General features: G+C 44.4%; 1 protein-coding gene across 3 annotated transcripts in view; it reads left to right on the top strand.

Annotated features, from left to right (window-relative positions):
- The first annotated feature begins 2,308 nt into the window (after positions 1-2,308).
- Positions 2,309-27,700, top strand: part of wnk2 (WNK lysine deficient protein kinase 2) — a 37,000-nt gene continuing 11,608 nt past the window's right edge. For all 3 annotated transcript variants that reach the window (XM_076267949.1, XM_076267948.1, XM_076267947.1), the window contains exons 1-17: positions 2,309-3,745; positions 11,307-11,479; positions 11,725-11,945; positions 12,842-12,999; positions 14,501-14,589; positions 15,072-15,291; positions 16,366-16,636; positions 17,931-18,346; positions 20,377-20,529; positions 20,813-20,851; positions 21,350-21,517; positions 21,981-22,409; positions 22,811-23,098; positions 23,530-23,579; positions 25,013-25,175; positions 25,608-25,724; positions 27,119-27,289. In XM_076267949.1, coding sequence (XP_076124064.1) covers positions 3,080-3,745; positions 11,307-11,479; positions 11,725-11,945; positions 12,842-12,999; positions 14,501-14,589; positions 15,072-15,291; positions 16,366-16,636; positions 17,931-18,346; positions 20,377-20,529; positions 20,813-20,851; positions 21,350-21,517; positions 21,981-22,409; positions 22,811-23,098; positions 23,530-23,579; positions 25,013-25,175; positions 25,608-25,724; positions 27,119-27,289 — 3,792 coding nt within the window. In that variant the 5' untranslated portion in view covers positions 2,309-3,079. The remainder of the gene's footprint in view (positions 3,746-11,306; positions 11,480-11,724; positions 11,946-12,841; positions 13,000-14,500; positions 14,590-15,071; positions 15,292-16,365; positions 16,637-17,930; positions 18,347-20,376; positions 20,530-20,812; positions 20,852-21,349; positions 21,518-21,980; positions 22,410-22,810; positions 23,099-23,529; positions 23,580-25,012; positions 25,176-25,607; positions 25,725-27,118; positions 27,290-27,700) is intronic.

The following is a 27,700-nucleotide window of genomic DNA, read 5'->3' as shown; positions in this document are numbered from 1 at the left end:
AGATTTCTAGGCTACTAGATTATATCTGTGCCCTGAAATGCCTTGTATGTGAAAAAAAAACTTCTTCCCGAAGCACTGTTGAATTTATTTCCTCAGCGTATTAGGTCATATCATAGATTATTATGGCCATTATTTGAACAGTGAAAATAATAATAAAAGAGTTTTTGAACTTTAATGTCACTAATGCTGATTATTCAATGATTCATTTGAATTTAAATATTTAAAATACTTTCACAGCAAAAATTATATATGTGATTAATTTAGATTAATTAATCACAGAGTATGTAATTAATTAGATTATTTTTTTTAATCGATTGACAGCCCTAATTTTAAGTCTCAATTTATCAAATGCCCCCCAGACCCCCTAGCATTTTAGGGGGCCCATATTTTCTAACAGCGGCCACATTTTCTAACAGCGCCCCTGATGATGACCAAGTCAATGCTTTATTGCCAGTGTGATGGAACATCGCCTGGAGTTTGGTTTAGTGCTTAGGCTCATACAGTACAGAAAGACAAAACATACAGTAAGACAACATACACAGCACAAGACATCTATGCAGAGGACAGAATAAAATGCAAATGGATAAAATACAGGAATGTTTGGAGCCCTATAGTTAAATAAATTACTTACACAATAAAACAAAATAAAAAAGATAAATAAAACAAAGCAGTGGTGGTAGTACCTTAAAACTGACTCAGAGGAGGACGTAACCAGGTACTGTGCAGATCAGATACTCTGGGATGATGGGTTTTGAGGGCTCTTGCTGTCTGGGGATATGTACTGTTGGTGAATCGTGAAGTTCTGGCTGTGATGCTTTTAAACCTTTTCCCTGAAGGAAGAGGGGTGAATAGGGCATTGGCAGGATGGGAGGGGTCCCTGACTATTTTCCCTCCCATTTTAAGCAGTCGGGTGTTATATATGTCCTTGATGTTAGGGGGGTCGTGCCCTAAGATTTTTGAAACTGTTCTGACAACCCTATTTAGCGCCCTCTTGTCGTCGGCTGAGCAGTTACCAAACCAGACTGTGACAGAGAATGTGAGAACACTCTATCACAGCTCTGTATAAGTCCCTCATCCCAGCCTTAGACACCTTGAATTTCCTCAGTTGGTGAAGGAAGAACAGACGCTGGTGAGCCTTCTTCAAAATGTGTTTTACATTAAGGTCCCATTTGAGGTTGGAGGAGATGGTGGTACCCAGGAACTTGAAACTGTTCACCCACTACGGCTTGGTCAGTGATGATCAGAGGTAAAAGCCTATTTCTATTTTTACGGAAGTCTACTACCATTTCCTTGGATTTGGAGATGTTGAAACTTAAGTTATTTACAGTGCACCATTCTCCCAGTAAGAATACTCTGTAGGCGGATGATGATATAATATTACTTTTTTAATTTCTTTTTTAATCTGGTCTATAAACCTATCAGACCAAATCAGACCTAGCATAGCCAAATATCAGACAGTGGGCCATTTTTTTTTATTATGGGGAAAATTAGAATGAGTGATACCTTTGCTTTGGTCCAAGCCAGATAGTTAGATGACATGACAAAAATACACTACAGTGAGCTGTAGTCTGATAAGACTATATTAATCAGTCAGCTTTACAAATTAATATAATTATTTAGATAACACAGAACAGGTGTTCTCCCAATGGTAATGATGAAAATAGGAAACGTTCAAACTCCTGAATAAGCGCAGGAATAGGTTTAAATGGTGTTATAAAGCATGACGTCCAGTAGAGGGAGCAGTAGTTCATCCAGAAGGAAGGGTAAAACAGCACCGTCATGTATCATTCATCTGTCCTATACAGAGCATATGCCTTGAAATATTTAACACCCACGTGAACACAATCTCTATAATTATTTTATGTAGCGGACATGCCGTTGGAAATTGTTAAATATGCTATATGACTTTTGCTTAATCAAAATTTGCCAGTATTGTAACTGTCACTTTTTAGTCTTATTTCCTCTGAAGAGTACCGTCATAGGCTCTTTGATTAAATGACAACCAATCATCTCCCCGTTACCTTTCCCCTGACGCTACACTTCTTTCCTGTGCAGGGATGTCCTGCACGTTGATGCGCGTCCTTCAGCAGCCTTGGCGTCACGCAGGAGCTGGGCGGGACGCTGCGTGTGGTGTGGTCCGTGACGACCCCAGGCTCAGAGGATGAAGGTACCACTGAAACGTGCGCCTTTATTGGATGCATATTGTTGCTAGGGGCGTGGGGCCTGGTGTTAAAAAGACAACGATGGCAGGACCGTGTGTCATCGTTAGGAATTAGCATATCAACAGAAGAAGTCTTTCTATTTCTAGCAGGGTAGCCTAGTGTCAGAATCGGCAACGGTTTATTCACCGGGAGAAGCATTGCCGCAGTGAGTGAATAATCTTATCCACGCTTCAGCACCAAACCTCGGATATCAGCCAGATGTACTTGTCTACACAAAGGTTGTGCCTAAGTTTCTGCGATGCGGATTTAGGTGACTGTACGGTAAATAATGATGTTATGAATTCTGAATTCTTTTGACATTACTAGGTTTATATGAATGCGAGGCGTGTTAGCAACTGAGATTATGTCGGGTCACAGCTGCGCACTTGATAGTTTTATGACGAGCTGTCTGAGGGATTAATGAGCGACGTAACCACCTCTGTCAACTACAATTGTGGCAAAGCTAGCCCATGCACGGGAATAGAGGGAAGAGACGGCATTTCTTTGGATGTTTACAAAAATGAAATGTCAAGTATAGGCCTGTCACTTGGACTAATGGTTGGTAAAATATACCAAAATGTCATTTTAAGATGTTGGCGCAACAGTACTGCGCGGTCATATTAGCTGCTGTGTGGAATTGTAGGCCAATTGGAAGGAGATGAACGTCGCCCGTCGTTTTTGTCGCTGATGCTGCTTTGGAATGAAAAACACAGCAGGTTAATTGATGTGAATTTGCTGACAGGATAGCCTGCAAATGAAGCCAAACTGCGTCAGAGCAAACGGACATAGCAGATATCCTCCATTCTTCCGGCTCAGGACGAACCATGATAAAAGCAGTCATTGAGTGTCATAGATAAGTATTTAAAAATTTACATGAGATGGATTCAGGGCCAGGGTCCGGCTCGGAGCCGCCTCTAGGATGCGCATTCTCCTCTGTTCCCAACCTAGACTCTGACATGAACTCGCGCTCTGTTTACGTGAACGGTGATGATTGCAATGTCAACATGGACCCTGGCGCAGCGCTTCGAGTACAGGGGGCAAGTGATCCCAGTGCGTATCCCTTATCGGATTACCGTGGACTGGTCCGCCAGAGGTTCATACGGAGGAGTTTGTGGTTCTCCGAATCAGAGGATCAAGCCTTTGATGCGTCAGAATGTGATACCAGCAGTCCGATCGTCAGCGTTCACTTACGCACCATTGTGGATAGGACTAGAGTTGCACGCGTTGGCTTTCATGAAAGCTCGAGCACCGAAAGTCAGGTGGGACAGAGAGGCAGCGCTACAGAAAGTACCAGTGCGGAGGATGATAAAGACAAGGCTCCAGCGGAGCAGAAGACGGAAACTGCATCCCCAGAACAGCTCAGAACAACTGGGAAAGCGGGAAGCGATGAAAATGAGGAGGAAGCCGAGATGAAAGCCGTCTCTACATCACCTGGCGGAAGGTTTCTCAAGTTTGACATAGAGCTGGGACGGGGTTCCTTTAAAACTGTTTACAAGGGCCTAGACACAGAAACATGGGTTGAAGTGGCGTGGTGTGAACTTCAGGTAAGTAACTCCTTTGTAATAGCCTGCTAATCATTAAAAGAACATACCTATTTGTACAATCATAATGTTCAGGAGTGGGAATCACAAAGTGTCTCACAATATGAAACTAGCTTGAGACGTTGCCCACCACAATGATGTGGTATTACAGTTTAGTGCTCCTGTGAGGCTCACTACATTGCCAGAAAATTATCTACAATATATCATGGTAACTGTGTAACTGAAGAACAACATTTCTAAAAAGGCAAAAAGCGAAAATGATATTCAGCATCACATTGCAACTTCACCAACCTACTATGTAAATTTATTGTAGGCTACAATTTATAACCTTGAAGCTATCTTATTACGAAGTTTGTAAGATGTCTGAGCTGCTTTTATCCTCAATGTGGATTTGTCCAATCTATTTAAACATGTGAATCAGGCAGGGATATTTACATTACATTTACATGTATTCATTTGGCAGACAACAAGAGAGTAACATCCAAATATCATACAGCAATGTCTGTGCTTAATTTGTTTGCTTCCAGGTTTCTACTCAGACATAATTCAACTCTGATCAGTTCAAATACATCCGGAATGTGCCACTTAGGTTTGATCAATTATGTATGTGTGTGTGTGTGTGTGTGTGTGTGTGTGTGTGTGTGTGTGTGTGTGTGTGTGTGTGTGTCTGAGGCCTCCTAATGAAACAAGCATGCACCACAGTCTCTGCAGTGACAGTTCTTCAGTTACCCTTCAGAGGAGATGAGATCACATGAAAGGTCTCTGAAACCCGAGTCCACCAAATTCAAGCTTAAGGAGAGTAGAACTAAAAGATGGAGCCATTGCATCAGATTTCTTTTTGTGTGGTTGATGCTGCTGATTTCCTCGCCTGACCCAATGTGTTCCCCTGAGGGTCTGGGCCACCACGATCAGATCAGGACAGTGGTCGAACACGAGCCAATAAGACTCAGCATCCCAAACACCACTCACAGTCGCCGACCAATCAGACGCTGCTCTTACAGATGAGATGGGGGAGCGGTGTGGCTTCTGTCCAACCGTGTCTGAGAGCTGAGGGTATTTTTACTTCAGGATGCGGAGACGAGCAGCATGGTTTGTGTCCATCAAGCTGCGATCTGTTCACTCAAAAACACAAACATCTGCCTTATGGCTCATCTGTAGTATCCATGACAACCCCAAATGACATGCCAGTAAAGCAGTACTAGGCTGATATTATTTGTATTTTTGTCAGGTCTCTTGAAGGAGAATTCCGGTCATTTCTCACATAGATATCCGTTTCTGGAGGTCACTGAGTACTGTCTTTACAAAATGATATCTAGCTGAGTTGCTGCAGCTAGAGCAACAAGGCAGCTACAGTGCTATACTCTGGGGGCATCTTTAAAATCATGGTGAAAAATCGCCGGATTTTCCTTTAAGGAAGGAATCATCAACCGGACATGAGCTTTAGTACCATGCCTCCACCAGGATATTACCGGTGACATTTGCAGAGGACAATTGCTGAGCGGAACTTTCCAAACTAGTTGTCTGGTTCCACACAGGAAGTATGCCGGTTGTTCCTATGCAATAGCTATTACATGCTGGTTATACCAAGGAGACCCTTACTGGTCAGGGCTCTCTCATTCTCAGTTGTTTTTTATGAGGAGTTTAGTTGAGCATCAGATATGACCTTATAACTGGCAAAGAATAATAGCCTCGCCCTTTTCGGGGGGTCCAGGTTAGGGCAGGGTAAAGCAGAGGAGTGAGCCATGCATCTTAGCCGAGGCAGGGTTGTTGCTGTTGCACTCTGGCTTGGTGTTGTTCCAGCATTCCCTAGAGAAATGTGCAGGGTGTGTGGCTCATGCTTAGTGTGGCTAAAGGAGGGGGAGGGGTACCGGTGCTACTGTCCATGCAATAGTGTTTTCACAGCATGATAAATATCTACACTTTAATTTTGATAAATGTGGCAATTACATTCCCTTGTACCCATACCCGGTTAAAGTGGTATATGACTAAGATGACTAGATGTAGTTTATCATCAGTGCAGTCTGTGTTGCCATATGTTCCAGTGCTAATTGAATGTAGCCTAGGAGAGTAGAGGAAACTAAATGATATTAGGTTACAACATACATCCCGTTGACACAAGGCTTACATCTGGAAATCTCACAACCTAAGAGTCTTGCTATGTGTATGTATGAAGAAAGATATTGAGGAAGTAGCTATGTTTTTAATCAAGCATGGGCATGAAGCAGGATTTGATATGGGTAATGAATATCGGTTTCTCATTTAATAATTCAGCAGGCAGAATGTGAGGTCCTTATTTCAGGATAATTTCAACCAGTTGTGACACTTGTGCAGCTGCCTGAGGTGTTTTGGATACAACACAAAGAGCTGATGGTGTACTTGCTGAGTCCAAAGACCACTCCCGTTTTTTGCTGATCAGAGGTTGGGTGGCCTCAACAGCATTCAGGGCTCGTAATGAGTGCTACACCTTCCAGTAGGCAGGACTGGAATAGAAAAGCACTGGAGTGACCATTTAATAAGGACACTCGTCTGCGTCTGTGTCTGGTCTGTGACACTGATCTGCGTCTGTGTCTGGTTTGTGACACTGGTCTGGTCTGTTACTCTGGTCTGTGTCTGGTCTGTGACACTGGTCTGGTCTGTGTCTGTGGTGAACGCCGTCCAGAATAGTCATACAAGTGATCATTGTTTTTCAAGGAATGTTGAATGAAAATTCATCTTCATAGTGCATACTCAAATCTTGTTCAGGGAATGAATGTTGCAGATGAAAGCAACAATACAAAGAGGTTATCAAACAGCACTTGATAAAGCTTAATGCAGGACAGTACTGTCAATCAGTTTGGGCTTTTGTGACTAGACATCAAGGAAATCATAGTCTAGACTTCAGATTAAAGACAGCGTGTCCACAGAGATAATCAAGAATCACTAAGCACCTCCAATAAAAATATCCAGAATCTGGACTAAAAATAAAGTATACATAGCAGAATACAGTAGAGATAAATTCTACGTAAACATCAGGAATGTCAGTCAGTCAGAAAAGGCAAGGTCACAGGAATCTGAGGCTGAAAACTGGGGGTTGATCTTTAGATTCTGGGATTAGGGTGGATGCTGCAGTTTTTTGAGTGGGGGAGGAGTGCTGGTGTCAGGACTGATGGAGCACCTGACGCCCAGGCTGCCTGTCCCTTGTCCCCAGGGAGGAGCAGGTCTCTGCTGGTGTGAGATCAGCGCTCTCCCCACTTGGCCCAGAGTGGAAGCGTGCCGCTGAGTGGGAGAAGGGCTCCAGATGTCGGGCAGATTCCTCAGTACACCTTTTTTTCACTCTTTCATATTCAATCTCTATCTATCACACACAGAGACAAAGGGAAACAATTATAGTCATTGTCTCACAGTTTTAGCATTATACATTAGATATTATGAATAGATAATGTGGGGACTGGAAAGGTGATTTGTTTGAGTCACGGTGTAAAATGCTTTGTGATGGGAAAATACTGTGTCATATAATGGGAAATGATGTACTAATGTAATAATTATTTGCTTATGTACTTTACTCTGGTAAGAAGCTGAGACAGTCATTCACAGAATCAGTTTCGGTGTGCTATTTTGTCATACTGTGAGTTTATTATAATTTTTTTGGGGGGTCTTATTTGAATTTCATTTGCACAGCTGCCAGATGGTTTGTTTCTGTTCTGCTTCACACTGCATCCAGAGATAGAGTGGCTCCTGAGTCTGTGTACTCCTCTTGTCGTGTAAATGTGGTTGCTAACGGCTTCCTCGCCGCGCGCTCAGCTTCCACCCCCTCCTCCCTCCTGGAGCCCTACAGTACGGATCCACAGCCTCCGCGCGCCTCTGAAATGGAGGTGATGATGAAGTCAGTCTGATGACTTGGCAATACCGGTTGCTATGTACAGTAGACAAGGCCTTGCCCTTTGGTGTGTGTGTGTGTGTGTGTGTGTGTGTGTGTGTGTGTGGGTGTGTGTGTGTGTGTGGGGAGGGGTTGGGGGGGGGGGTGGAGAATGGGAACTGCACAAGGCTCAACAGCCTGCTCGTGGTTTGTAATGTAACTGTGCAAACCTTAGCAGTGTATTGAGAGACATGCAACGGATAGATTTATGCAGAAATCTCTGAGAACCCAACATATATAAATTGTGTGGTAAATCAGGCTTCTAAATGAGAATGTGGCTTCTTCATGATCTGCGGCAGTTGTCTGTGATGGTGGATCTGAGCTGGGTGTGAATGATTGCACTCTACATACAGCCTCTGTGTAGGTCTGTCTGGGCGGGGCGGGGTAGGGTGGAGGGACTGCTGACGCAGCCTCCTAAATCTGCAACGAGGAGCGCGCGAGAGGAAGAGAGAGAGGAGAGAGAAAGAAAGAGAGGGAGGGAGAGAGAGAAAGAGAGGGAGGGAGAGACGAGCACGTGCACACACTCACAGATGCTCCCCGGGAGAGTTGGGGTCGTTTAAGGATAAGGCTGGCTCAGTTTCTTCTTGCTATTGACTGGATGCGGCTTGTCCTCATGTTACACTGGTTTCCTTTTGGAATGGAAGCGTGGATAAGTATTACAGTAAAAAAGGAAATCCTAGTCTGACAGATTACAGACGGCGATTACAGACGCCGGGGCTCCCACCCGGCTCCATCCGTCCACCCTGTCAGTATGGACGCTGTGCTGCGCTGAGCTAATGAATGCACCAGTCTCCATGGTTGCTGCTTCAGCTCCTGCCGTCCCTCAGACTTTTTTGCGTTATTTGGCTAGAGGCCTGTTCCCTGGGCACGATGATGCTCCTCTGAAACAGTCGCATTGGGCTGAAAGGGAGGGGGAATTATCTGTGCAGAGGCTGCACCTCCACCCTGTGCCAGTGAATGATTGTTAAATTGCACTGAGACAAAGAATCAGATATCTTTAAGAAAGCCTATGAGTTTGATCTTAAGATAGGTAGATGGAAGACTATACACATCTGTAGCGTATTTTATTTTTGTGTACTCATTGTTGTAATTATGGGTTATCTATCTATCTATCTATCTATGCTGAGTGCAGACATAGCTTACACACTCTCTCTGTGTGCCGTTTATATGGATTTGTCAGATTTGTGTCGGTGCCAGCGGCGGAGGTTATGTGAGGCGGCGTGTCTGGCCGAGCTGAGTAATGTGGCTCCTGGTCACCGTGTGCTGGGGCAGGAGTCGGGACAGACCATTGGATTGTGTATGTGTGTGTGGTGTGTGTGTCTCTCTCTCTCTGTGTGTGTGTGTGTGTGTGTGTGTTCTGGGGCAGGAGTCGGCACAGACCATTGGATTGTGTGTGTGTGTGGTGTTTGTGTCTCTCTTTCTCTGTGTGTGTGTTCTGGGGCAGGAGTCGGGACAGACCATTGGATTGTGTGTGATTTAGTTCAGGAGAAAGCAAGATGTGGCATGTCATCCCGTGACACATGTTCCCGCAGGACATGGGTTTCTTGTCTCAAGTCTTTTTTTAGTTTGAAACATCATGCCGTTTGCTCCAGGCCAATGACGCGGCAGCGGGGTGTGGCCGTTGCTGGGGTCAGGGTAGATGCAAAAAGCTCCCTCCGTCAGCACATTGTATTTATACAACAGCAGTATGGGCACGGGGGCCAAGGTATTGATCCAAAGAAACCCAGTCACCTCCAGGAGGAGAGTGGTGACCATCTGATCACACCTCCTGAGAGGTATCGGTAGCGCCCTCTGGTATAACTTGCTAGACCAACCAGAAGAGCAGCATGTGTCTCTGTCCATTCATTTTAGATCTCACCTTAGTGGCATTTATCCCTTTTTAAGCTAGCATTGCTTGATGCTCATTGAAACAGTAGGCTACATCTTTGCCAATTATATTTTCATTGTATACTTGGTCCTTAAAATGTGAAATAACATGGAAAAATACATGGAATCAACTCATTAAAACAGTTAAATTAATTAAATCAAATCACTTAGTGATTAGATTATTTGAAATAATTTATTTTCAATTTTGTCATGCTCTGTGAAATAAGTAAATGCCTCTACTGCTTCTGTATTAGCAAGTACCAACTCCGCTATAACTGCTACATCAGTGAGAGTAGGATGCGTCCTCCGATGGGTTTGCTAATACAGTAATAAATCCAGAGTTTAAAACAGAGTTGTCTAAAACTAAAGGGCTAACAAGCCAACAGACTTGCAATATGACAGTAAAGTTGAATCTAATCTAACTAATCTAACAAAACAAATCAAATCTAACAGACTTGCAAGATTATAATTTATAATTTGACGATGTTATAAAAAAACTAGCTATATCCATAAAACATATCACAAAGATTAATACTAGGTCAACATAGTGCTGCTTTAATCATAACCAAGATGAATTGTCTTAGATTTGTTTGACAAAGTTATATCTGTGCAGGAAAAACAACGGCAGTTGACCCAGTGTGCTTTCATCTGCTATATTTTAAGTTATAAATAAAAGGACTTGACAAGTTACAAATTATAAAGATTATATATGTTTTTAAAAAGTTTATTTAAAAAAAAAAACATAGCATTATGATAGAGGTTCCTCTCAGCCTTTACCAGTGATAGTCTTCATACCTGCTGTATGTTGTTTACTCTGTAAAGCGACCTTGGGTGCTTTGAAAGGCGCTGTGTAACAAATAAAATGTATTATTATTATTATTATTATTATTATTATTATTATTATTATGTGCAGCTATGGGTTCTGCAAGTCTGCAGCATATTGTGTCCATAGCATCCACTGACTGTGCCTTTGACATCTGCTGTGACTTTACTTGGACATTTTGTCTGAAAACACTTATGTTGCATACACAAACCAACAGCATAGCTGTCTTGAGTCCCTATATTCCCCTCGATGAAAATATTATGATTGACATGTATATCCCCCTTACAGCTATGAGCAGAATGTCTGGTGTGTTGATGGTGGCTTTTACCAAAGTTTCGGTAGCTGCGGTGACAAATGTGTGCACTAATGACATAGTTTTTCACAGTGTGTTTGATTATGGCTTTTTTTTTATTGTGTTGACTAATCAACTGTTTTGTTTAGTATATCAAGATGGCTTAGACCCGCAATGCATCCAGTAAAAAGGCTATGTGCTTGACTATCACAACTGATCTTTGTTCACATCCCAAATTTAGTTGGAGCACACCTGCTTCTTGTTTAGTCTATTTCTAGAATATTTGCCAGTTCCAGTAGATGGAGGTGATAAATGTTTCCATTTGAATTCCGTGTGTTAACACTGAACCAACTACTTTCTTTGACAGCTTCCTCTGTCTCGTCCAAATCACACTGAAACTAGATTAGAGGAGAAGAAAGCATTAAAGCAATTTAAAATTCTTATTAAATTTAAGGTTTCGGGACTGAAAGGAATTGCATACAGTGTGAAATGAATGAATGAACAAATTGCACTGACCCTAGACTACTTGGGGGTGGAAGTCCTGGAGGACCTCAATAATGACATTCTGGGAAACTGGGTAATATTCAGAGCAATAGATCCCCTGTTGATATGAAATCATGATCAGTCACATATCAGGAGTCTTACTGTTTGCGTGTGTGTATTCAGTGCATTTTGGCATCTCCTTTAGGATCGCAAGCTGTCCAAAGCAGAGAGACAAAGATTCAAAGAGGAAGCGGAGATGCTCAAGGGACTGCAGCACCCCAACATCGTGCGATTCTATGACTTTTGGGAGTGTCCTGTTAAAGGGAAGAAGTGCATTGTCCTTGTGACAGAGCTCATGACCTCAGGAACACTAAAGACGTGAGTGTCAACATTCGAGCGTTCCTATATTTTTTGCATTTATCGGCAGTTCCAGATTATTTAATAAAAGAGCAATGAAACATTAAGAAACTCTGCAAGTTTGACTACATAAGAAACACATGATACAATAATATGCATGAAAAGGGAAACTGCACGGTTTATGCAAGAATGGTGTCAAATTCATCTCTTTGATGTTTTGAAGGTGGCTGATGCTGTTTGAAGTGTTGTTCTGCTGTTTTCTGTAGCTATCTGAAGCGGTTCAAGGTCATGAAGCCCAAAGTGCTGAGGAGCTGGTGCAGGCAGATCCTCAAGGGCCTCCACTTCCTCCACACGAGGGGCCCTCCCATCATCCACAGGGACCTCAAGTGTGACAACATCTTCATCACCGGGCCCACTGGCTCGGTGAAGATTGGGGATCTTGGTCTGGCCACGCTCAAGAGAGCTTCGTTTGCCAAGAGCGTCATTGGTGAGGAAGACTGTTCTCTCCTGCACAGACTCACAGTAATTTTTTGCCAACACATTACATGAAATGGTGATTTCCTTGGTGGGAGAAATCATTAATAGTAAACATGTTGTCAAAATGAGACTCTCAGATAGTTGTTCTATGCTTGAGTTTGTGATTTATGTTTTATGTCACTTTGAAGTAAATATGCCTATTATAAATGGATAGTCACAATATTCTGCAGAAATAGCAGAGTAAAAATGTTGAAATAACAGAGAGCAGTGTGCAGAGTAAAGCCACCCTGATCAAAGAATAACTGCAAGTGAAAGCAGCTATCTGGCAGTGCTGCTTGGACGTCTCTAAAGTGAGGAAACTGCTCAGATTTTTCCACATGGTTCAGTTGCAGCCCGTTCTACTGGTTTTGGCGATAAACCCTCATATGCCTATACACACTCTTTCCTATTATTGACTAATGTTATTGTGTTTTTATTGCTTGTTAAAATAAAAGTTTGGTGCCTGAACACTACCTCAAATGCACAATATTGCACATTATATATGTTGTAAGACATTTGTAATAAATCATAAAATGACCATAATATGTCATCAGAGATTAAAGAAACATGTTATTTTTAAATACTGGCTTAACTGACAACAATGGTGCAGCCAGGATATTCACAATTCAAACTTTGTGTTGAGTTTGTGTTTTGGCCTGCCGCGCCACCCTCCACCAATTCACCAATTGCACAGCTAGTAGCATTTCAACCTTTGGATTGCCAGATCAGCCTTAAAATGTTTGGATTTTGGACTGCAATGCCAACGCTAGTGGTTGTTCTTACATATAGCATCTTTAATGCAGTCTGAGTTATCTCTTCAGTATTATAATGACTTGATTTGTCTGTTCCTTTGTGCACGTATCTCAGGTACTCCTGAGTTCATGGCTCCTGAGATGTATGAGGAGCACTATGATGAGGCTGTGGATGTGTATGCCTTTGGGATGTGCATGCTAGAGATGGCCACATCCGAATACCCGTACTCTGAGTGCCAGAATGCTGCACAGATCTACCGCAAAGTGACCAGTGTGAGTATACCAGACGAGCAACCCAACCAGCTCGTCACTGTTTGTGCGTTAGCTCAATTTAGGCCAGCACATCATTGTTTGTGTGTTAGTTCAGTTTAGGCCAGCTCGTCACTGTTTGTGTGTTAGTTGAGTTTAGGCCAGCACATCATTGTTTGTGTGTTAGTTCAGTTTAGGCCAGCTCGTCACTGTTTGTGTGTTAGCTCAATTTAGGCCAGCACATCATTGTTTGTGTGTTAGTTCAGTTTAGGCCAGCTCGTCACTGTTTGTGTGTTAGTTCAGTTTAGGCCAGCTCGTCATTGTTTGTGTGTTAGTTCAGTTTAGGCCAGCTCGTCATTGTTTGTGTGTTAGTTCAGTTTAGGCCAGCTCGTCACTGTTTGTGTGTTAGTTCATTTTAGGCCAGCTTGTCACTGTGTGTTAGTCCAGGTTAGGCCAGCTCGTCACTGTTTGTGTGTTAGTTCAGTTTAGGCCAGCTCGTCACTGTTTGTGTGTTAGTTCATTTTAGGCCAGCTCGTCACTGTTTGTGTGTTAGTTCAGTTTAGGCCAGCTCGTCATTGTTTGTGTGTTAGTCCAGGTTATGCCAGCTCGTCACTGTTTGTGTGTTAGTTCAGATTAGGTTAGGGGAAGGTCTGGGGAAAGATGACTGTTTGGCTATGACGTTAATGGAAACCTATGGACATCAATCAGTTACATATACATATTTCTTCATAACCGTTGTGTTAATAAAAAGATGGAATGTCCTGTGATTAATAACTAGATGTAACATGTGACTACTGGCTATCTTTTCCATTGGTAGCAGATAAATGTATCTTTATGACGATGCGCCATTAGTACATGGGGGGAGGGGCGAACTTGCTCCGTTTTGTTTGGTATTTACTTTGAACGTGAACAGAAGTACTCATAGTGCACCTTTAAGTTGTTTCTCTGGCTTAGACCAATAGGCCTACACAAGTAGACAAGTGGCAGTAATTATCAATAAATTCCAGAATTAGTCTCAACATATATATCTGCCACAGAGAGCATCAAAGCCATTATCTGATTTCTTTTAGAGTTGATAGGTGATTTCTACCTCAGCCTCATATTATTTTTGGAAAGCCTAGCCACCAAGTAAAACCAATACAGTAATCAATTAGAGTGTACTTTAGTTCAGCAATGCTTTCAAGGGAAAGCTTTTTTCTATAGTGACATATTGGAACATGGAGAGCATGCAGAGTTTCTGTAATCGAGAGATTGTTTCATGCTTAATATGAATTTTAAGGCATTTTCATGCATCAAACCAAAGAGGCACTTTCTTTTAAGTCTTTATTATCATGGCTTGGTCATTTTAAACCATTAAAAACTCTGACACCATGTGCAATCTATAACCTGAGGGATTGTTTCATTCTTGATGTGTGTGTGTGTGTGTGTGTGTGTGTGTACGCTTGTGTCAACATGTGCAAAGTAGCCTAACAGAGATATCTCACAACATGTTGTGTCGTCCTTGTCACTGCGCTTGTCCCCGCAGGGAGTGAAACCGGCCAGCTACAGCAAGGTTGCCGTCCCAGAAATCAAGGAGATCATTGGCGAGTGTATCCGCCACCACCGAGAGGAGAGGTGAGAGGTGAACAGAGGTTAAAGGTTAAAGAGGTTAAAAAGAGCTGTCTGTGCCCCGGGGCCTTGAATCTGTTCGCCTGCATGATGCTCTGTTGCTATGGCAAATTAGGCACTCGTGTGCATTCTGCCATTAAAATTAGATCAGTGTCAAAGCATTCATTACTGAGTACCTAGGGCTATTTCCTGTTTGTGTGTTTGTTTGTTTGTTTGTTTGTTTGTCTGTTTGTACACATGAAGTTTGTAGTTGATGTACTTATTCATTTCAGTCTTTGAAATCTGCTTAAGATGAACTGGGCTGTAAAAGATAAACTGGGCTGTGAGCAGTGGAATTTTCACAGACCCACTTGGCGTTGTAACCGTAACACCAGTATTTACAGTGTGGGTCTGTCGGTGTTGATGTTTTGTGTGTTGTGCAGTTGCCGTGTGCAGTGTTATTCCATCTCCTGCCCACATCCTCTGCTCTTATGTCGTCGTTTTTCTAGGTACTCCATCAAAGACCTCCTCAACCACGCCTTCTTTGCAGAGGACACGGGTGTCAGAGTGGAGCTCGCGGAGGAGGATGATGGGAAAAAGTCATCGATTGCGCTGCGGCTGTGGGTTGAGGACCCCAAGAAGCTGAAGGGGAAATACAAGGACAGTGGGGCGATAGAGTTCACCTTTGACCTAGAAAAAGAAGTCCCCGAGGACGTTGCACAGGAAATGGTGAGAATGGACATTGTGAAATGTCCACCAGTTGTCATTTGATCTTTGTTTTAGTTCTTGTCCAGGAAAACTTTTACCATTATTATATGCAATTATATGCAAATGCATATGACTTCAACAGAGAAAGATCTTTAGCTCTTGAAATTGTAGTGTTTTCAGTGATAATGTGTCAACATTTGTGTTTTCACAGTAAAATCTCATCCAATAGCATTCATCCTTATGTAGCTGGCATCACTAGATTGTCTCACCTGTTTTCAGGCATTAAAGACAGATTAACGTTGGCATATGGATGACTCATTAAAAGCACACACAGTCCACTGGTGTATTCTGTGGAAGTGGGTCGTTGATTGGGTGTTATGTAATGTAATGTGAATATCACCAGTGGTCTTATGACAGCAGGGAATAAAAGCTTCAGGGGTCTGTGGAGGATCAATTTTTTACCAGCCCACTGGGGCGTCTGACCTTTTATTCATAATGAGACACTTTGGTGCGGATGTATTTCAAACAAAAGAGCTTAGAAGCGTAGAGAACATAATCTCATCATCGATGACAAGCCCAGGAGATGATACAGTGTTCTGTTGTGCACATGGGCATGAGTCTGGTCCTGTGCCAGTAGTTCCTGAAAAGAGAATCACTGTAGCCACAATCATTTCTAGTTCCTGAAAGGAGAATCACCATAGTTCCATTCATTTCTAATTCTACCAGAGAGACTCAAGAGACAGAAATGTAATGAATGAATTTAATCCTGAATAGGATATACAGAACAATAAAAAGAAACATGAGATGAAGAACAATCTGAATATTTAAGCAGTCTTTGGCTTAGGTCCCCATCACCATAGCCCCATTCTAGTTCCTGAAAGGATAATCACCATTGCCCCATTCATTCCTAGTCGCATGAATTTTAGATTCAAGAAAACAGATAATCCTCCCTGCTGTTTAAAGAAGATTTTGACGTGCCACAGTGGCACAGTGTGAGTCGAGATATGTCGTTAGTAACTGCAATTAGTTGAATAAAAGAATAGATGGATCAGGGTGGAGACGGAGTAGTTTGTGACCTTCCCCATCTTGTGGCAGGTGGAATCGGGATTCTTCCTGGACAGTGACGTGAAGGTGGTGGGGAAGTCCATCCGCGACCGCGTGGCCCTGATCAAGTGGAGACGTGAGCGGATAATCTCGGTGGCAGCCACTGCTGAGGAGGAGTCCGGGGAGAAGGGAGCAGAGGGAGCAGCCAGCCTGCTGCAGGTGCCTGGGGCCAGCCCGGCACAGACCGCCCCCTCGACAGCTCCCTCAGACACGGACGAGACCGTGTCAGAGCAGGACCCGGCCTCTGCCACCACAGCTACATGTGAGGAGCCAAACCAGCAGCCACGAAACAATGCGTGTGTGTGTATGTGTGTGTGTGTGTGGGTGTGTGTGAGTGAATGGGTGTGTGTATGTGTGAGTTAAGTAAGCTGCCAAACCAGCAGTGTGTGTGTGTGTATGTGTGTGTGTGGGTGTGTGTGAGTGAATGGCTGTGTGTGTGAAAGAGAGAGTGTGTGAGTTAAGTAAGCTGCCAAACCAGCAGCCATGAAAGGAAGTGTGTATGTCATGAACATGAACATCTGAATCCACTGATAATTGTGTAAATGGTTAATAAAATGACACATATTGTTAAAATTCTTACATATAACAAAATAAGGCCCTATATTTCTGAATCTATCCCTCAAACTGAAAATATTGCTATACATATTGTATATATATACCTAAGTACCGATGTATACAAGTCCAAACAGTAATATGAGAGTGAGACTGATCGAGAGCAGTACTCAGCATGTTCCTGTAGAAGATATTTTCATGAGCGTGTACAAAGTCTGGCTGAGAATACTGATCCCTTTTGGGCTGCCAGTGCAGGTCCTGTGTTTAGTATTGTGACTGCAAATACCACCTCTCCGGCAGATACAGCAGCTGCTCTCCTCCCCTGTCGCCACAGTGCACTCACCATAGAGGATTTTGACCTTTCCAATATGGCACCCATACATACCACTGTAGCGGATTTTGACCTTTCCAATATGGCACCCATACATACCACTGTAGCGGATTTTTACCTTTCCAATATGGCACCCATACGTACCACTATAGCGGATTTTGACCTTGGCACCTATAAGTACCACCTCAGAATCACCGCAGAAGTTAAAATTCGCTGAATGTTGTCTTTTGATTATACCTTCAACATTTCACATCCAAACACTGTCACAGTTCACACTGCACTCACTTGGGTGCCCAGCCATACATCCTCCAACTAAAGCCAACAGGACAAATGGATCTAACCTGGAGATATATGACAGGATAGGTCATATACTCTCACCTGCAGTTCCAACCATTTTGTCCTTTATCTTGTCTTTAATGTACAATGTCCCCTGTGTTTGTAATGTCTGTCTGTATGTACTGTTTACCATCCATAACCTTTTAATTGTACAGTGTCATTGGGTGACTTGAAAGGCCCTGATAAATAAAATGTATTATTATTATTATTATTATTATTATTGTCCGTATTCAGTGTGACAGTGCAGAATGCAGTGCAGAATGGTGCTTGTTTTTTTATTGTTTGTTTGTGTTTTTTGTTGGTTTGTTAATTTCCTCTTCCTTCTCTTGTTACCTAGCTGACAGTGGTGTTGGGTCTGCAGTCATCTCAGATGTGTTGAGCCACCAGCACAGTATCCCCTATCATTCTCTCCCAGAGCCCATCGCCACTACCCAGAGGGCGTATCGGGCCCCTATGCAGCCAGGGACCTACCAGCAGCAGACTGCTCAACCACTACAAGGGATCCAACAGCAGCACACCACACAGCTGCACCAGGGGGCCCAACAGGAGCCCATGATGCAGCTGCACCCAGGGGCCCAACAGCAGCAGACCACACAGCTGCAACAGGGGGCCCAACAACAACAACAACAACAACAGCCTACTGCACAGCTCAATCAGGGGGTCTACCAGCAAGCCGCTGCACAACTGCACCAGGGGGCCTACCAGCAACCTTCTCTGCAGCTGCATCAGGGGACCTATCAGCAGTCTCCTCCAGTAAGGCTGTTTAGCATATTCCTCCATTTACCTTCTCATTATTCATTCTGTCATTCTCTCCTCCTTTTATGTTTGGGCATCATTTGTGAAACTAATTTGAAAGAACCCTTCATCCAATTTTGAAATAATCCTTCTCTCCTACATAACGTGACGCAAACAGAGGCACTCAAGCGTTCCTTGTCAGATCAAGGAGTACCTGTCGTCGTATCAGTGGGCAGAGGGGCACGACCACAGTGCCAGACGTGGCAGCACCTCCATCATTGACGTGCTGAGGAGCAGCATGCAGCTGTGTCCTCCTCGGAGTCCTCGGTGCTCCTGTCGCTCCATGGGAGAGCTGTCGGCCCCTCCCCCCGGTGTGGGAGTGCACCCCGGCCCGCCCCAGTCTGACCCTTCCCACAACGCCCCCAGTCTGCAGCCTCAGTCTAGCTCCTCAGCCTCGGCCCAGCTCCCGTACTGCCCTGCCGGTCCAGCCGCCCAGACTGGCGGCGGCGGCGGCGCAGCACCTTGTCCTCACAGGCCGCCAGAGCCTCCCGCTCACTTCTGCCCCAGCTGCCTGGCCCTGCTGCTGGCGCCCGTCGTGGACGGCACTCTCCGCAGCCGCCGCCCGTCGCATCTAGGTCTCCTCTCCCCCATCCCTCAGTTGTCCCCGAACGGCACCCACTTGGTCCCCCCTGCGGCCGCTCTCCCCCCCCACCACCACCAGCAGCACCAGCAGCACCGCATGGCTGCGCGCAGCTGCCCGGTCTCCCCCAGGACTCCCCTCTCCCCTCAGAGCCCACCCCTGCCCTCCTCCCCTACCTCCCCGCTGCCCCGGGCGGCTCTCCCGAGCTCCAGGAGCCTGAGCGACTGCTCGGACCTCTCCCTGCTGCACCAGCAGCTGCAGCACATCATCCAGCGCCGCACCAGCTCCCCCATGCTGCCCCGTCAAGGGCTGGCAGGGCTGCTAGGCTTGCAGATGAGCTCCGCCGACAGCCCTATCTACTCCAGGGCTACTCCAGGGCCCCAGGGCTCCTCCGACGGCCCCGTCTACTCGCTGCCCGTGCCTCAGGGCCACGTCACGCCACGGCAGCCGTCACCTTTGCCCAGCCCTCCGTCGCCACCTAGAGGCCAGGGCATGTCAGGGCACCTGGTAAGGTTGTTGGTACTAGGAGGGGTACTGTTTGTAAAGCTGCCAACGTCCCCTAGATACTGCTGTATCCTCCTGTAGACACCTTAGCCTGAACCTGAGCCAGAGCAGTTCAACTCGCCTCCCTCCAAACTCCAACTTGCCTCCCTCCAAACTCACTTGTTTCTGCTCCCCTGTCATTTGTACCTCAACAAGAGTCCTACTCTCCAGGATCAACTGCACCCTCTCTGCTTTGCCATCATGTCTAGACACCGTAGGGCTTTGTCCATAGATGGAGAGGCTGAAGAGTATGAAAGGAATGCCTGCCTTTTGTGATGCTGAATGATGATGACAGGCGTGTAAGCATGACTCCCACGTAGACGCTGGCCTTCGAACAATATTATCCGCTCTCAGAATTACCTTCCTGTTTGATGTTCGTTTTAGACCCGAGTTTGCAGATAAATATTCCTTTAATGTTCCATTTGTAGTTCCTCTTCTGCTTCTAGTGTCAGAATGGCTGCTTGGTCTCCATTGATGTCTGCTTACTGTTGAATGAATGCTATCACATGTCTTTAAACTTCGTTAGATCTCGACTCCTCCTTTAAATCAATGTGGATCCCAAGTACAGAACATAAGTCCTGGTCTTGTTTTTTCCAGGCATAATGTAATGACTAATTAGGGTTTTACATTTTATTTTAGTTATCTTTTTCTAATGTTCTAATAGCTATTTTAAACTATTTAACCACACGTTTTGTCCAGGAGAAACAGTGTTTTATTTTTTGATTGATAAAATGACTTCCTCACACTTCCTCATCATTAATATAGCCTTGTGGATTAGCATTGGAAAATCAGCAGTGCTTCTGTGGTCTTCTGTGTGTGTGGCCTTGCGTGTCTGTGTGGCTAAGTTGTCTGATGTCTTTCCCAGCCGAGCGTCGCCTTGGCTTCCTCTGTTTCGGCCGCTCCCGTCCTGAGCATGCCGCACGGCCAGCAGAGTGTCCCCAGCTTCCCGCCTCCCTCTCAACCAGCACAACTAGTGCAGCTGAGCCAGCAGCCACCGCCGCAGCAGCTACCACAGGAGGTGAGTCACCGTGGTGATGCACAGGAAGCTTAGCTCTTCCATAACACTCTCAGCCCCCTTTTGGCCCGCTAATAGTGCGTGTGCATGAGTGTGTATTTATAACTGTGTGTGTGTGTGTGTGAGAGAGAGAGAGAGAGAGAGAGAGAGAGAGAGAGAGAGAGAGAGAAGAATAGAGCAAGGGAAAAAATCAGCTAGAGACTGTCTTTGTGTGCTAGAGAAGTTGATATGTGGTTTAATTTAGGCTGATTTCTTCCCTGTGTTTTTTATTTTTTATTTCTCTCAGTTCCATCTCTATCTCCACCCTGCCGTTTTCCAGGCCCAGGTAGACCCACCGCCTCAGACTAATCCAAACACTGAAAGCAATGTCTTAACTGGGCAGCCCCATGTCCCAGTCTTGTCTGAGGCAGCTGAAATGCATGCAGTCAGCCTAATGCTCAGTCCTTCTGTTTTGTCTGATCAAGTGGTACCAAATCCAAATCCAAAAGCCAAACCCCACATGTAGCAGCATCTATTAATCCCTGGCTATATGGGAGACTCCGTCTGCTCAGAGGAGTTATTATTCTCAGATTATTTTTCAAGAGTCTCATGTCCACAGTCATGTACAGGGTGATGTGCTATATGTGTCACGAATGACCTCTCTCTTCCTCTCACTCTCTCCTGGTCTCCCTCCCTCTCTCTCTCTCTATCTCTCTCTTTCTATCTATCTTTCTCTCTGCCCGTCCCCTCTCTGACTCTCTCTCTCTCTCTCTATCTGACTCTCACTGCCCCCCTCTCTCACTCTCTCTCTGTCTCTCTCCCCCTCTCTCTCTCGCTTCGTTAGCCATTTTCTACTGCTCCACCTCTATCGCAGGCTGGCTCAGATGGACACCCCTTTCCTGCACAGCTGCTCCAGACGTCCACCACCATGCCGGGCGCCATCCAGTCCCTGCCCCCGCAGCAGCCAGCCCACGTCACGCCCCTTCTCCAGCCCCTGCAGATCACCACGCAGGTCTGTGTGGAGGCTTACTCTAATCCCCCTCCTCTCTCTGTGTCTCTCTCTCCGTCTCTCTCTCCCACATACACTAATATGTACTGTATGTCAACTGTATGTTTGTATACTTACAGTACCTATATGTTTGTATATATGTTACCGATACTTACAGTACCTATATGTTTGTATATATGTTACCGATATCTATGTATGTATGTATGTATGTATGTATGTATGAATGTATGTATGTATGCATGTTACCTATATCTATGTATGTATGTTACCCATACCGATACATATGTATGTATGTATGTACAGTATCTGTGTATGGGAATCTCAGGTCTTTTATATCCTCTCCCCCTCAGTTCATATTGATTATTCTGTCCTCTTTGTGCATAGGGTTGTCTGACTTAAATATGATTTACTTGTCTTTGGTTTTTATTATATTCTTTTTTTTTCCTTTTTCTATCTACCTCCTCAGTTCCCTTCTGCATACTCTGTGCTACCAGCAGGGGGCACACCAGCTGGATGTGAAGCAATGTCTTATTCCCCCGCTCCCCTGTCGTCTGCTTACCCCACCAGTGTTGCCCCCGTGCCCTCTCCCTACTACTCCCCTGCCCCTGCCCACCCCTGCCTCCCCCTGGCGTCCACCCAGTCCGTGCCCTCTGGCCTGGGCACCCCCCAAACCCCCAGCTCCATGCCCCAGCAAATGTTGGCGCCCCCTATTCCTCTCCTGGCCATGGCGGTGTCACCCTCCATGGCCACTACGCACCAGCAACCAGCTTACTCTCCCATTCCCCAACCTGAAGCCCCCCCCATCGTCTACCCCACCCAATCTGCTCCCGTCCCTAGCTTAAAGCCTGCCTCCCTCCCTCAGCAAGAACAAAGTTTGGCTGAGACAGCAGTGCAGGTAAATGTTGCACCAGCACTCCTACCAAACTGCAAACTGCCAACGCATAACTGCTGAGTTTTCACTTATGTATAGGTGTGGCATGACATTTGTGAAAATTCTTTAATACACTTAATTCATGGAGACGCTGCCAATACCAGTTTTTTGTTATATCTTTGAACTCTGTACACCATGGTTCTACAAGCACTAGCATTCCACAACGGTTCACAATATGTATAGTTTCATCTGATGATCATATTGGGCTTTGGCCCATTTCTGGAGTGCCACAGACAGCAGGGCGGGACACAAATGTGATTTGTCATGCTGATGCTGTATATCCCCCACGGCAGTCTAATGCGGCACCTACTCTTCCCTCCCCTCCTCCCCTTCCTCTTCATCATCTTCCTCCTCCTCTTCCCCAGCCGCAAGAGTGCAGCAGCGCCTCGGCCCAGGAGGAGGCTCCTCTCCTGGCTCCCGTCCACGCTGGTGTCCCCACCTCCTTCGTCCAGTCTCTTCCGGTCAGAGTCGATCAGGAGGCCGATCCCTCTACTGCTGTATCCCAGCGCTGCCACCCAGAGAGTCCTGCGCCCACGCCACTGATTGCTGGTGCCCTGGCACCAGGTGCGCCCGAGGGTGCCAATGTTAGCTCTGGGTCTGTGCCCGCCCCAGCGTTGGTCTCCACCCAGCAGCCAGCAGAGCTTCTTCAGGAGGTAATGTTAATGTCCACTCAGCAGCAGCCCTGCAGTCACCCTGTAGCATCATACAGAAACTCTGAGATCCTAACTGTGCCGCCTCACACATAACGGAAGTGTTTTATTGTCCCATTCAGTTGGACAATGTTAAAAATCATATTTTGTACAATACGGCTTATTAGTTATTCTGTAATCAATTACAACATTCTGTAATCATATTTCACTCTATTTCCTTTTCATACATACATAGTTTTGGCCTAACTATCTAAATGATTTATTGAAATGTCCTCTTTGTACTCCTCTAATGTGCACTCTCTTTCTGACAGTATAATATATGCACATATTCTGTACTGCATGTTGCGCTTAATATGGCTAATCATTCCTGGCTTTGGTGTAGGCTCTTGTGTTGTCGTGCTGGCTTGAGTCTGAAACACTTTTTTTTTTGTCAGGAGCCGATGCCAGATAGACAGGCGGCCTTCCTCAGCTATGCCTACGACAGGTGGGTAGCCATGCTGAAAAATGATTCATTAATGCGTCTGCCCCTCCTGGCTGGCTCGCCAGCTGTCCACGCTCACAGACATTCCTCTGGTCCAGTATAACTTGGTAATCCTGTTAAGGCCCCTGGCCGACCTCCAATATCTGAGATTGAATATTTTCTGGTGCCGAAGGGATTTACCCCCAAAATGAAGGCCATGCAAAACTATGAAAAATTACCTCTCAAGTATTGTTTTGTGAATTCTTTGTGAAAATATGAAAATGCTGTGAATTCTTATGTAGAGCAAATACTGGATTACTTTTAATCCATTATTATTTCTAATCTGTTATTAACTATCTTAATAAGAAACACAAGGCAAGGAAGTTGTCCAATTGAAATTCAGATAGATACTGGGCATGATATTTCCTCAGTCTCAGTCAGACTGCAACATTGAGAGGATTTAGGCAAACAAAACAAGATTGTACACATGTTGACCTGCTCATGTAAAGATTATAGAGATTTGAACAGCAATGGACCATTAAAAACCTGTTTCTAATGCCATGACATATATTGCCTGGCCATATATTGGGAGGTAGTTCAAACTATTGCAACACATCTAACAAGCTAACACACCTAACATGCACTTATTATGCACTTCTTTTCTTCCTTCCTTCTACCTCCTCCTTCCTCTACCAATACCTCCATCAACTACACTTTGATTAGTACTTAAACTTCTGCACCTCTCATCCTCTGGTAGTGGTATTTATTGTGGTAGTATTTATTGTTACTCAAGGTCTCCTTTGCATTGTAGCTTGATTGTTAATTCTTATTCTTTAAGTGCCTTCGGATAAAAGCATCTGCGCAATTAATAAATGTACTTGTAAATGTGAAGCACATATGCAGGGAATTCTTGGCAATTGAGGTCAGTTGAATCAAACATGGGTATGACCGCACAATTATTAGTCCATCCGATAAGTCTGTCTGGTTTTTTAAGCTGTTCACATTCAGAGGATAACCCAGTCTTAGAACAAAATGGCACATCAAACAGTGAAACAGTAGGGCACGCTAAATGGATAACATTAAGAGCTAAATAATATTTGCCCCATTCAATGTCTTCCTTTATATTTAAAACATTTTCAAATATTTTATTTTGTTAGGATCGTTGAAAATATATCAGCATCATTGAACATGAGGTCTACCCTGAATTTCCCAGAATTAAATGAATGCTGACTGAATGATAAAATACATCTTTCTTCAGTGTTACTTAAATACAAAATTATGTCTGAGTTACCATGAGCTACAGCATCATGTTCTGCACTGACAAGCTTGAAGTTTAGTTGTGGCTTCAGTGAAACAGACCATCTGTAGTGTTATCAGTTGAAACTGACCACAATGTCTGACTGGCCAGTCACAGCTAATTCTCTTTTCTAACTCAACACAATCCTGTGGTATCACAGTGTCAACTCGGACGCGGCGTCAGGTAAAGAGATGAGCGACAGCTACGAAGGCGCCACCAGTGGAGGCAAAGGAGACGGGAAACCACGGAAACACCACCGCAAGTCGGCTCGCACTCGCTCCCGCCAGGAGAAGACCAGCAAACCCAAACTGAACATGCTTAATGTGAGCCACACCTCACACACAACACACACCTCTCTCTCTCTCTCTCTCTCTCACACACACACACACACACACACATACACACACACACACACACACACACACACACACACACACACACACACACACAGGACAAGGTACCTTATATTGGCTTCTGGAGCCAGAGCAAGAGGTGGAGTGGGGCATCCCAGGTTATCTGGCAACTGCAGGCAAAGACTGTTATCACACACATTTTAATAAAATAAAAGGACATTACAGAGTAATAATTATATTTCTGATATGTTATTTTTACTCATTACTTTAGTACTAATAGTAGTAATAGTGGCATGCGGTATTTAAAAGGGAATGGGTGCGTTCACATGTGGTTTCTTCATACAGTAGTTCATATTCCTGATGCTAAGAACAGTGGCTTTATTGCGTTGGTCTTGCCCACAGGTTTGTGATACCGGTGACAAGATGGTGGAATGTCAGCTGGAGACTCATAACCATAAAATGGTGACCTTCAAGTTTGATCTAGACGGGGATGCTCCCGAGGAGATAGCTACATACATGGTAAAGCATCTTCCCACGCAAAATGAAGACAAGATAAATATTAAGCAATCCCAAACTGTTAATGCTGGTCAAGCTCAAGCATGCAGTTACAAATGTGGCATTACAGTTTTTTACAACTGTTTACACACGTTTTCAAAACTCTGTGTCTATTTTTCAAAACTCCACACACAAAACCAACAATCGCTCACACAAAATGCAAAATGTCTCAAATCTCCAGCAAAATGACACACAATGTTCAAAATGTCATAAACACATCTTTAAATCAAACATTCGCCTCACATTACAAACATTTCTGTCATAATATGACATTTTGGATACATCATGTACACACTGTTGCTCAAAAACTAACGCTCTTTCGTCTTTCATAGACTTTATGTATTTCCATACAAGAGTGAAAGTTACGGTATCTACAGAGAGAAGTTGAAATACACAGTAAAAATGCAAGCAATATTGAAACCAAAAAATAGTGATTTTTCCCAAATAATTTGCTGTTGCGAATACAGTGTTTTACAGCCAACAAGAACAAAGCAAAGCAAAATACAATGACCACCAGATGTACATGGAGTTTTGAAAAAACTGATTTTGCCTAAGATGGAAATGACTGACTACAATCAAATTACTTGCTTTTTCTAAAGAAAAGTGTGTGTGTGTGTGTGTGTGCGTGTGTGTGTGTGTGCGTGTGTGTGTGTGTGCGTGTGTGTGTGTGTGTGGGGGGGGGGGTGGTTATGTATGTATTCATAGGTCTATAGAAACATTTATTGAGCTAATGGTAACTTGGGAGACACAAAAATATAGTAAAAAAGACAAGTTTTACTGTACATAAAGTCGACGTTTTGTAGAACATTCCTTTCAAAGTATTATATCTGCATTGGTTCTGAACATTTCAACTGGAAATCCTCTAGGACCAGATTGAAAGGGTCCATACCTACATATAGAGTATATCTACTGTACTGTATTCATAGGCCTATACTAAGGCAATGATTGGATGGTGTTCCGTAAAGTAATGAGTGTTTACACATGTGAAGAGAGAGAGTGAAGCACTGGTGATTTAGTGTGGCATTTTGATGGGTTGTGTTTCGAAATCAAGTTACTTCCTGTTAGATTTTTGTGTGTAGAAGTAGAAAATTGTGTGTGGTGTTTTGCAAAATGTGTTTTAGTACATTGAAAACTGAGTCAAACATTGAGAATTAGTGTATGGTTTTGCAGATTTGGTGTGGGGTTTTGATGTTTGGAAGACATGTTTAGAAAATGGTGTGACAAGCAAAGATTTAGTGTGTAAGCAGTTGAAAAAAACTGTATATAGAAAATCTAAGCAGCACAGCTCCATTTATGGGACAAAATTATATCACAATTAATGTGGCGAGTGTGGTGTAATGACCGTGTTTGACCTGCAGGTGGACAATGGCTTTATCCTGCCCATTGAGAAGGAGGTGTTTATTGACCAGTTGAAGGACATTGTGGACAAGGCTGAGGACATGCTGAGTGAGGACACGGAGGGGGAGCGGGTGTCCAGCAGGGGGAGCAGTCCTCAGCAGAGCCACAGCGGCAGCCTGACCGGGGGCGAGGTGAGGCAGGGAGCACACACATACACACCTATATGCACAACACACACACACACACATGCACACACACATGCCTGCATATGCACACACACGCACACACATGCTCACACAAACACACACACACACATACACACCTATACGCACATAACACACACACACACACACACACACACACACACACACACACACACACACACATACACACACATATGCCTGCATATGCACACACACACACACACACATGCACAAACACAGATACGCACACACACACACATACACGTGCACAATGCACATGCACCCATACACACACACATGCATGCACCTGTTCACATTATTTCCACACCTGTCAGCATCCTCCCCTCTCTCTCATTCCCACTCCAGCTCTTTCTCTCTCTCCCCATGTCATGCCGTGGA

This window comes from Alosa pseudoharengus, unplaced genomic scaffold (genome assembly GCF_046254945.1).
Source record: "Alosa pseudoharengus isolate Yale_2024_CS ecotype anadromous, Long Island Sound unplaced genomic scaffold, YU_APseudo_1.1 YU_APseudo_1.1_scf_5, whole genome shotgun sequence".
Lineage (NCBI taxonomy): Eukaryota > Metazoa > Chordata > Actinopteri > Clupeiformes > Clupeidae > Alosa > Alosa pseudoharengus.
Note: the sequence above shows the minus strand (reverse complement) of the source record. Positions and strands in the feature narration are given on the sequence as shown.